This window comes from Ixodes scapularis, unplaced genomic scaffold, assembly GCF_016920785.2.
Source record: "Ixodes scapularis isolate PalLabHiFi unplaced genomic scaffold, ASM1692078v2 PGA_scaffold1__304_contigs__length_218370807, whole genome shotgun sequence".
NCBI lineage: Eukaryota > Metazoa > Arthropoda > Arachnida > Ixodida > Ixodidae > Ixodes > Ixodes scapularis.
In genome coordinates, this window is record NW_024609846.1 from 32,524,523 (window position 1) to 32,536,385 (window position 11,863).

Consider the following 11,863-nt stretch of genomic DNA (forward strand, 5'->3'; position numbering starts at 1 on the left):
GTTTACACCCCCGTAGGGGGGCGGGGCTGTAGGGAAATCACTGGGATATAAGCTTTACTTAATGAGTAGCACATGCGAAAAAAAATTTGGATCGAAGCGTAAACTCGGTCAAGCCTTGCGTTTCTGGAAGCATCAATGTGAGTGAATCGGCTAGCAGTAACCTAAGAAGCACCGACATCAAATAGGTGGAAGTCATATGTGAGGTTGTTTAGTATGTGGCCAGCACTGCTGTGAAGTCTTGTAGGAGGCACTGATCTATCATTTATATTACAGACACAATTGAAATCACCAAACAAAATAAAAGGGGCGAGATTTAAAAAAAAGTCTTTGTCGAACATTGTTGTAAGCATAAATGCAAATTGAACGCCAGGAGATACCGTTTAAGAAAAAATCACAGCGTATGAACCTGGCCTTATCATCCACAGCATGTGTAAATGACGAGTATTGCAGTCTTTTCTTTAAGAACAAAAGGCGCCCTCCCGAAAAGCCATCCGCATGGCTCACACATACCTCATAACTTGAAAGGAAAGGGTCCAAAGCACGAGCTGTGTCCTCGTCGGACGATATCTTTGTCTCCTGGACGGCAACAAAGTCCATGTCTTCCTTTGAGAGGACCCAGTATAGTTGGGATTGACTTGCACGTGAACACAGACCTCTCTTTTTGATGGTAGCGAAGGTCAGGGGAGGAAATGCCAGGGAGGTGTTAGTTAAGAGGTAGTTCATCACCGTCCTTCACTACGCCAGCAAGCCGTGTGGCCTTACTGTAAGGGTGCTCACACACCTCCGCTGGTCTGCGTTTTGCGTCGCCTCTCTCGTCGCAGTGTGGCCGATCGCGACATCCTTGGCAGACGACTGAGACGATTTTTTTTTATGTTGGTGCGTGTCGTTTTACAGATGTTTCACTGGACGTGGTCGAGCGCTCTCGTCGAGGTAATGATTCCTGTGAAGCAACCGCTGACGTTGTACTTAGAGGAAATTCGCTGTCTGACAAAAACTCCTTTGGAGCTATGCGAGAGTTGTCTTGCACAAATAATTCAGATTTTTTAGATGTCATCCCTTCCAGCACCGAAAGGGATGACATCTCCTGTTGCATCGAACATATCGCTTATGTCTATTAGGTGTTCTAGAACAACATCTTCAGCTGGGCTTCTCGCTTGTTGGAGCTTGTCCGCATAGGTGGTAACGCACTCACGTGTTGCATGACCATAGCGTCGGCATTCATCGCATCGTGGAGTCCTACACTCGCGACGAATGTGACCGATTCGGTATCATCGTAGACATTGTGGAGGGCGGTGAAGCACGAGCACCAAGCTTTGACACCCGAACACCTTGAGCTGGCGCGGTATATGGCTCGCGTTCATTCCCTCGTGAGGGGTCAACGTCGCTTTTTTGTTGAGCGTCTCGACCTGTTCCATTTCGGCGCAGCGCCAGTTTTCTCTAACAATCGAACGCACCGAGCATGCAAAAGGCGACAGTGCTTCTTCGATACACTCGTTCTCCAAGTGAACTGGTAGCCAAAGAAGCTTCATTTTGACGTCCATGGTGCCCGGGTCGATGATTAGGCAACGGCACCTCTTTACGCGGAGCTCTGCTTTGGTTACAAGTTTGGCCTTGGCCAATGCGTTTGAGCAGGTGGCCATGCAGATGGGACTCACCTGGAATTGGCCGATTCTGATGACATCCTGGCTGTCAACCACGTCCCGCAAAGCGTCTCGGAAGTCTGTAGCTTGGTATGGCCGCACGGCGAGATCTCCGTGCAGAAAGACAGAATTAAGGCTCAAATTACCTATCGGGATACGGGGAATTACGGTACGGTACTTTTCAGTCATCATTACGGTGTGACTAGGCGAAGCCTCAGCAGTTCACCGGGGAGTATTGAAAACACGACCGTTTCGAACGGCGTTTTTTTCTTTCTCCCTCGGCCACTGACTTCCCTCACATTCGCGCACTGTAACGAAGGTGTGTGTTTTATTTTATTTTTTTTTTGCACCGAAAGCATGCCGGTACGTTGTTTTGTTTGTGTAAGAGTAATAACATCCTATCCATTGCAAGAGTGTCCCGCCCACAATTACACGAGTGCTTTTGCGGGTGTGGACCATTCATGTACTGGTTCCTCATGCAAGAATTTTATGTATGGATGTACAGTGCCAGACTTTCACAGGCAGGGTGGTCACCGCCAGCGCGATATGTAACCTATTCTACAATTATGCTCATATTAACTGGTTGGACGGACTACATAATAATATATAAAAATAATTATAATGTTTTGTTTTTATTTTGTGTCCACAAACAGCTTTATCGCCTTTTGTGCGGTGCACTGTCAGTTAATGTTTAGAGCAACACTATTTAAAATACAAACATGCACACAATTGCACAGACATTTGTAGGGACACAAATCAAGTTTGCAGAGCAAATAGAACATACACTAACTCTTGGTTGAATAAAATACACTTTTGCAAGGCCGATTTGAAACTAACAATATCAAGAAAAATATCTACGTCACAATCACATATAATATTAAAGGCAGTTAGCATACGACATAATGGCAATGATTCACAAAATGTAGTAGGATAAAGTGTTCAAAAATGGCGACTAGCTCTGGGGGCACCATTAGTGTCTATATTCATCAGTAAACTTTTAGTTTTAAGAGTACCATGCTACCTTATGAAAAAAAGTGAATATCTCTAACAGCCCTCCTCGTTGATAGCCTTTCAACGCTAAATAAAGACAGTAACAAATCGTAAATAAAAAAAAAAGTTTCCGACCAAAGTATCTGTCATAAATAATTCAAATAAATTCATTATGTACACGCTCAATCCTTTCAACTTGTGCTAAAGGTAGTGAATTCGAACTAATTGAACTAAATTAAAGCCTTGAGCCTACAAGGCTACAAAACAAATGCTCTACAGATAATGGTGAAATGAAAGAACTTGATAACCGAGTGATCATTCCCAACTCTCTTACGCTGAACCAACGATCTTAGAAACGTGCGCAATAAATAATAGAGCACTATACATTTAGACGGCAAGGTTATAGACTGTATATTAGTAATGACTTTCACAAATAAAAAGTTCTTGCCCTTATAGATCATCGCAATGGACAACGATACCCATTACACTGTCTTTGCGCGTACTGTTCTAAACAATGTTCCCCATAAGCTCTGTGAAGTTCCTAAGTTGGAGAAGAAGGAAGTCATACTCAAAAGGTACATGTCGAGGTCTATTCAGGACAACTGCATAATATTTCTGAAAGCCAGGGTAAGTTACGGGATAAAAGGAAAGCGACACATATAGAGGGTGCCCCCCCCCCCCTTTCCCCCCAAATTATACGGGGTCAATTTTTTTTCATCACAAAAATTAACTACAGATCGCCGAACGCTCATTCGATTTTCGAAAGGTAGCACTAAAGGTCCGAACGACATGTAAAAGTTTCAACACGTACCGATATGTTATTCAAAAGTTATAAAAGCGATTTTCAAAACATTTATTTAATCGGGAAATGGGGCTAATTTTTGCCCGTTTTTTGTTTCGGGCGCCAAAGAACTCCATGTATTCAGTAGTTCGTCGGCTGCCATTTTCCTATTTAAAAAAAACAAGCAAAAGACAAATAAACATAACTTTTGGATAAGATATCGATTCGAGCAGAAACTTTGGTATCGGGTTGGAACCTCTAGCGCTACATTTGGGCGGAGAATGAGCGTTGGGCACAGCGTGGTTTATTTTTGCGATGACAAAAAAAAAGAATTTCTTTTTGGGGGGGCTTCCATAGAACGAAGACTAGATAAAACCTCTTAGTTCTATATGTTGATTTTCTGTTATCTAAATAAATAATACAATATGAAATGCTACTCACTCCACACAAAATCGGTGCAAATCAACGCGATGGACACAAAGTATAAGGGCCCCCGCATGGTGCACGAATTGCAATCTTCATTTTCCTGCTCTTCCGCCTCGCACATCAATGAGATTAGAAAAAGAACCGCTGTAGTTTGTTTAAAATGGGCATCATTTGTACAAAATGCGAAAGCAAAAAAACAAACAAAAAAAAACAAACAAAAAAAACAAACAACGGTTGTTAGTGTAATGACGTAATGTAATGTGATTTTTGAAACATTTTTTTTGGCAGAAGAAATAACGCTTTGCTCGTAAAAGAAAGAAGATACACCAAAAAGTTGCAGCGGTAGGAATTTCAGCCTCATTTAGCATTATTTCACTCAAAACCTGAAAAAGAAAAAAAGTAAAAGAAATGCCATCCGGCTTGGGAAAATCCATATAACTCAGGAACGCACTATGCCTTATTTCGGTTTTTAGTGCACTATAGGCCATATGCAAAATTCCTGTCAGTTATCATCATTATGCTATTGGGCGCAACCATGTTGGAGGGTTTATGCCGTCTTCGATCTGTGGACGAGGCACATCTTGATTAAACTAGGTTTCTTATGATATTAGGGCGACGCCTTGGTACATTCAATGGGTTGCTATTTAATTTTGATGCGCCGAAGAAAGACGCCCGCGAGATTGAGAAAACAGGAATTGTCAGAAACGCTGTCGCAAGATTCGCCACTGAAACAATCACCTGGGCCATCCAATTAAGTGAACAGTCCTTATCGAAGATGCCGTGTGAAGGGTTCGTATTAGACTAACAGTGCGCGGTCATATTTTAGATCTACGGCTCCCACATTGCCGGGACTAATGTCTGTCGGGCAAAACGATGGGTAGAAGAGCCCCTCCAATATGGCGGAAACTCGATAATTTATCATAAGTACACAAGATGGTGCGTCGTTCGGCAGGTGGTTTAATTTTACATTTTGAAGTGCGTAGCATTAACTGAAAGACCTGCTGAGCTTCGACATTGTGGGTGAAGACTTCTTTTATGACGCGTCACATGCGCTGCTGCCACTCCCACGATATAAAAATTAGCTGGAAGACAACCTTGCCGTTGATTGAAACATCATATTTTTTTCTGGTGAAGCCGTATCCCACTTAAAGGACAACTCCGGTCAATATTTTCAAATTTGGGATTAGGACTTTTTTGGGCTCAGTCAGGGACCCTCAATTACAGGGTTTCTTGACATTGTGTGTAGTTTCAAGAATATCATTGCTCAAACTTTGGTTTCGGGCGTCTAATGGAAAATTGAAACTATCTGCTAGAGATGAATGGCAACAGTGATCATCAGTTGTAGGACGACGACAACGTCACGTTGGCGCTGCGGTGTGCGATACGACAAGGAGCTGACTTAGCGAAGCTATCAATTTCAAGAAGTAAGATAAGCTGCTTCTTTTTTAGTCTTTTGCGTCGCACATATACAGCGTCTGTAGGAAATATCAGTGCGTATCCAAAATTTAGCGGCTAGAAAGCGAATTTAACGAGCTGCGTACCACGGGTTTCCGCAGGAATTGAAATTAGGGGAGGTGTCTAAACTTTTAGGGGGGGGGAGGGGGGAGTTGGGGGGGGGGGGGGCATTGAGAATAGAGGAGTCGTTGCGAATTAAGGGTGTACCTTCAAAAAAAAACAAAAGGGCAGCAAAATACGCAGCTGTGATTTCCATACTCCCCCCCCCCCCCCCCCTAGCGGGTGCGTACGGAAATCACAGCTGCGTACTTGAAGAAAAAAAGCACGTCCGTTGCCTGCCACTGTGTGCCGTCGCGATGGGTGCTGCGTGGCTGCATCGCAATATGCTTGTTTCTTTCTCGCATACACGAAAATCGGTTCTATACAAAGGATAAGTGAGTTAATACTTGATCATAATGTGACTAAGTGGCGTGAGTTTCAGTCGCTGTACGGCTGTTTGCTGGTGGGTGCTCCCAGACTTCAAACTATTTTAATAAGCACACTAGATGACATAACCACCAGTTAGGGAGTAACTAGAAGTGTCCTGCAAGGAGAAGTTCTGCGTCCAACTTTATTCAATATGACTCGAATTGGCCCCACCAAGCAATTACCAAGCATACTACAAGCTATAATCTTTGCTGATGACATTCGCCTTTCAGCATCAGGTACGACACGCCTCCATGTGCGAGCAAGACTTCAGCGTGCACTGACTGCGATCACGAGATAGCTAAAGGAATGAGGCCTTGAAATATCCCCAACCAAATCTGCTGCGGTATCTCTCACCCCGATGCGCATGTACTCTTATTCACTCACATTAACCGGAGAACAAATTTCGCACTTGAGACAACATTGTTTCTTGGGAACAACCGGGTCTTTCTCGAAGACCCCACGTCAACAACCTTAAAAAAAGACGTGTAGCAATTATTCGCCCCATTCGCTTCACCTGCGGGTTAGCATGGGGGCCCAGGGCTGGGTCTTTACTCCAGCTGTACCAGTCACTATTTTTTGGAAGCTTAAAGAGGCCGCGCAACAACAGTATTGGTTAGGAAGGTTTCTCACTTTACACCAACTTACTGGCACTAGTGGGACCCAAGAATACTATAACGCAAATGCCACTGACCAAGAAGCGTCTTCGTTACGGGTGAATTCCAAGGATAAAAACGGACCTTTCCTTTCAGTATCTCGTTCGCAAAGTTTGATGACGGAGCTGTGGGGACAATGCTAACAACGCGATTCCCAGGAGTGCGTCATCAAGCTTTGCAATTCCCGCTTTGACGATATTTAAAGGGGCAATGGAATGATTTTTCAACTTCCTACTAAGCTTCCTTCCTTTACTCAAAAGCGAAATAAGAAATCACGCGGTCGTGAAGTGCATGGGCACCGGTACGATGAATCTAAGTTTCCACCATCCTTCTTAAGCACAGAATGGAACTTGTCATTCGCAAGCTACCATAAGAGCCGTCGCGGCACTCATTGGCCACGAACGTGAATTCAAATATTCGTCGACAAACTTATTGTTGACAAGCGCATGAGTCCTTGTGACGTAGTGCTCGTGTCCAACGCGGCTTCTTCGCTCGGCTGGGAGAACTTCCATTTCCGGTAGAAATGCATGCTTTACGTCACGGCCACGTGATTTCATATGGTGTAGGCCGAGTCCGGTCGAGTCAACGTTCCTGGATCGGAGATCTAGTAACGTTGGGTCGAGTCGAGGAGAAAAGCAGACGTGAATTTTCTTTTTTGTGCAAAACTGGAGGCAATAAAGAAAAAATGTGGCATCTCCCCTTAAAGATACAGACTCCCGATTCAATAACACCTGCTCCACAAACGTACGTTTGATTTTAGCTTCCAAGCTCAAGCTCTTCGGGCCTGCTTCGGGTTATCTCGTTCAACCTCTACGCCAGGAACAATTTCAGAGGCAGATAGCTTCCCCATATAAGAATGTCTTCTTAAGAGAGCATCTACGACGTCTCACGAGACATCCTGGACATCACTTAGGTGATATGTCCATTTATTCACACTCGTTAAGTTTTGCAAAGGTTCTCCGAACTCAACGGGAAGTCATTACATCAAATTTAGTTTGCACTCACCCTTCAATTGAACCACCATGGACTCTCCCTAGTATCGTTGAAGATAGCAGGAATTGAAGCAAAGCCGTCAACTCCAACATCAGTTCTGCAACAAATAGCAATTGCAACTGTTTACAGCACATATCTAAGCACCGTCCATATTTTCACAGACGGGTCAACCACTCGACTTGGTTCAACAGCGGCTGTGGTATTACCAATTAATACCTACTCGGGACTATTTTCGTGGACTGAAACTCTGACACAATGCATTGTCCACCACCTCCGAATTAGTCGTCATACGAGAGGCACTACTTCATATCGAAAATGAACTTGCCGAATCATGGACCCGACTCACCGATTCCAAGTCCGCCTTTGCGACGATAATGCATCTTTTGCAACGATGAATGCAAAAACCTTTAGTGAGTGATATTTCTTCACTCTTTGATCGCACCACCTATATTTCATTGGATGCCAAGTCATTGCGAACGAAGTTGATGATATTACAGCGAAACTGGTTTAGACCTCTTCCAGTGCGTTTTCTATACCATACAGCAGAGCCGTGTTAGAGAGGGTTTGGTCAATGGGAGGAGCGGGAAGAGCAAGGGCGTGCACCAGACTCAGAAAAACGGCTTGACATGCTCTCTTGAACAACCAGAAGCCGAAAAGAATCCCCCAGCGGTGGTGGCGAGAAACCGTTTTAATCATAGGCATATGATTTTACTAGCGTGTAAGAGTTACATGCAGTAATCCTTCATGGTTGAAAATGCGGTGCACGTGAAGTTTCGATTATGATCATGCAGGAAAATGTAAGAAACGAATGTGCCGCTTGCCTCGAACTGTGTTTTGTTCGGACAGAGTGTGACCGCTCGGACAGCAGATTCCCGGCCTTCGGCGCCTGGCGCACGGATGATGTCGATAGTTCAGCTAGTCGTGCTTTTACACCATGATTTGTGATGACCGTGATTCAAACTGGGTCTTAGATTCACCTTCCATGCCGACGATATGGCCATTTGGACTTATGGAGAAGATCTGAAGGTGCAGCAAATGGTATTTTAAGCTGGACTCGAGATGATTAACGCCCACTTAACTAGCGTGAGGATGCGAGCCGCGCCAGAAAACACTACATATGCAGTCGTCACCTCGTCCCGCTTGTATAACCGCGGTAAAGGCTTTGCATCACAACTAGACCTCATACTTTCTAGAAGGCGCACCCAGCCAGCGGAGCCGGTGAAGATCCTCGGGATCACAATCGAGGCTAACAGCAAGGACGACACCTGACTTAACGACACACTCGAGCATGGCAACTTTGCGCCCGACGCAATTCGTAGGATTTATAGCGCGCTGAGGGGCAACTCAAACCGTCGCCGAGTGGATGGTGAAGACCCTGGAAGTGTCACGGGTGTGCTATGGCGCCAATCATTACGTGCTTACGGTGTGGTAGTGGCAACAGCTTGCAGCCCTTAACAACAGGGCAATGAGAGATATAACGGGCCCACCCCGCTTCGCCCCTCTTTCAAAGTTGAGACAGTACGCGCAACTGAACCCAATACAAGACGCCGTGCGGACAAGGAAGGATGCGCACGGAGCTCGTCTCTGCCTGGGCCACACAGGAGGGCAGGGCCATTCAAGGCCTTCGCAAGATTACCTCCATATGTTCCTGAGCTACTGGAGCCGATTCCCCCTTGGGAAGACCTCCGCGTTATCACCAGCAGCAAACCAACACTACGAAAGAAAGACTCCGGGCAGCTCGCAAGACGCACAAAAGCGCACGTCAAGATGGGAGAGAACTGGCAGCACTGTGTCTCGGCAGTGGCTGCATAGACGGACACAGCCTCGCCTCAGGGTCCCACAGTGGTCTTCCCGGCCTTGCATCTGGAAATAGCGGCAGCCCTTCCGCCTGCGGTCTCACCCAAAGGCAGGGAGCTAGCAGCCATTCGGCTCGCATCGGAACTCATTACTGGACACTCGGGCTATTTCCCTGGGTATCTTGGGGTCTTTTCAGATTCTCAGGAGGCAGTCAAGGAGTGCTGAACCCAAAAAAGTCCAAGCATTGAAGAGCGCAAGATTAAGAAACTCTTCTCGGCGCTTCGCTCGCGGGGAGGTGTCACCACAAGGATCGAATGGGTTCCAGGTCATGCTGGGATTCCCCGAAATGAAGCGTCTCACAATCTCACTCGCGTGTCTCTTCAAGCTCTTTCCGGGCAACGAGAGGATAAGCCGTCACATCCACAGATTGATCACCGGTACGACCTGGCAACTCGCTCCACTGACGGGGCCCTGTCACCCGTCGATAGGAAAAATCACTACTACGACTTGGACAAGAAGAGGATGGTCAAGGAAGAGATACAAGCGAGGCTCGCCGACTACCTGCCCGGGCCGGATCTTCTCGGACTCCCGACTAAGGGATTTGGTCGCAGAGAGTAATTGTGCTGCTCACACGAATCAAGACAAATGCCATTCTATCAGCGGCACGCCTCGCCTCGGGAAGTAAGGGTAAACGATCCGACATTTGCTCTCGATTCGACATGTGCGCCAAAGCGGACACCGTTCACTTGTTGTTAGAATGCCCTAAATACCGAGACATACGAGGGAAGCACCGACCCCAAGAAATCGCCTCTTTCGAAGGCTGGACTCATCTTCTTCGGAATGAGGGCCAGCAGCGGAAGATTCTGCCAAGCCTCCAGGACTTCTCCACGAGGCCAATCTAGAATCTTTCATCTAACGTTAAGTTTTCTTCCCTTGTGTGTGAGCACCAAGTCCTAGATTCTAGCCATGGGTGCCTCCCCAGCTTTATTTCCGGTTTTTGGCCAATAAATCGCATTCTGAACTGCCTTTTGACAGACATACTGGCGACGCTTGATGACCGGCCGTTTAGCCTGGAAAAAATCTTTGGATGAGGATCATCAAGAACCAATGCTGCCAAAGCTTCAAAGGCTCCTAGTTTTCCCCAAAAGTATTTAACTGACTTCACAGCATTGAACACCATCCCTCCCAGAGTGACCATAAGTGAAATCCCAACATCCTCTCTTCTCATTTTTGTCATATCTATCTTCCTCTCCCTTATATCCCGGTTCCCCTACCCCCGTAAGGAGTAGCCTATTAGGAAATCTGGTCCAGGAAAACCTCTTCGTTTTTCCATAATCTCTCTTTCATTCACACACACTCACGGAATTGGGTATAATATGCACAAATGTTTGCGCAGTTGGGTAAGTAGTTACGTCAGAGAGCATTTCCCGGTGGCGGTGCGGGACGTGCAAGCTGCATGCAGAGCGCCAGTCTGTGTCTCCTGAGGAATCGGGGAGTGTGTCAGGACAGGGATCCCAGGAGGGGAGCCTTGGAAAACTAGTGCAACAGAACGATGCTATCAATCGTAAACTGACTGCCCTCTTGATTAGAATCAACGCAATTGAAAAGTCGCTGGAGATTCAGACTGGAAAAGGTGATGAGTTGATGGCTAAGATTGAAAACCAAGGGAGGACGATTGAGGGCATTGAAGAATCTATGAATAACCAGTCAGCAAGGCACGAAGAGCTGATGACTAGACTGGACAGCCAAGACAAAACAATGAAGGGTCTAGAACAGAAGGTGAATCAATTGGAAGAGAAAATAACTCAAAGGGACGAAGAAATCTGGGCACTAAGAATGGCCGTCGACAATGCGGAACAATATTCCCGAAGGCAGAACATCGAAATTCACGGAGTCACTCAACAACCCAACGAAAGCCTGTTAGAGGTAATTAACGACATTGCTACTAAGCTAGGCGTGCCACAACTCGCAACCACTGACGTCGAGGCTGCCCACAGACTAAGAGCAAAGGAAGGTAGACCAGCACCCATACTGGTGAGGTTCACTGAGAGGCGCACGAGAGACGTTTGGGCGAAAAAACGAGTTAGTCTTAGGAGTGAAAACATTTACATTAATGAAAACTTAACCCGAGCAATCAAGAATTTGTTGTGGACAACAAAGGCATGTGCCAGAGAAAAAAACTACAAGTATACATGGGTAAAAAATGGAAAGATTTTTGTGAGACAGAACGAGGGTGCCGCAGTAATTCAGATTGAGAGCGAAAGAGATTTCGCCAAAATTAGATAATCATGCAGTCTTCATTTGAGTCTTTTGAGGAATGGGATGCTTACACAAAACAGACAATAGCAAAGGACGGTTACGGGAATACGAAGTTAAATTTATTACATGTAAATGTGCGAAGCATCTACAAACATTTTGATCAGTTAATGGTGCTTTTGGAGGGCCGGCTTCCTCTCCTTGATGTGCTTATACTAACCGAGGTAAATTTACACGAGGCATCTTGTGCGTCCTTTAGCATAACAGGTTTTCATTCGTACAATATATGCAGAGAAGGCAGAAGGGGTGGGGGAATCTTATACATAAATAACAACTGTTTATCCGATAGAATTGATGTAAAATTGGATAATGCAGAAATTTGCGCGGCTGTCGTAAATAAGGAT

General features: G+C 45.7%; 1 protein-coding gene across 1 annotated transcript; it reads left to right on the plus strand.

The window, feature by feature from the left end:
- The first annotated feature begins 10,579 nt into the window (after positions 1-10,579).
- On the plus strand, positions 10,580-11,512 carry LOC121835672. The gene is made up of 2 exons (XM_042290121.1): positions 10,580-10,603; positions 10,689-11,512. The coding sequence occupies exons 1-2, from the start codon at positions 10,580-10,582 to the stop codon at positions 11,487-11,489; spliced, it is 825 nt and encodes a 274-aa protein (XP_042146055.1). The 3' UTR covers positions 11,490-11,512.
- Positions 11,513-11,863: the final 351 nt, after the last annotated feature.

Bases quoted from the DNA above. Each gene is read 5' to 3' on its own strand.
- LOC121835672 (XM_042290121.1), top strand. From the start codon at position 10,580: ATGCACAAATGTTTGCGCAGTTGG. The intron at 10,604-10,688 runs GTAAGTAGTTAC...GTGTCTCCTGAG, and splicing joins ACAAATGTTTGCGCAGTTGG to GAATCGGGGAGTGTGTCAGG.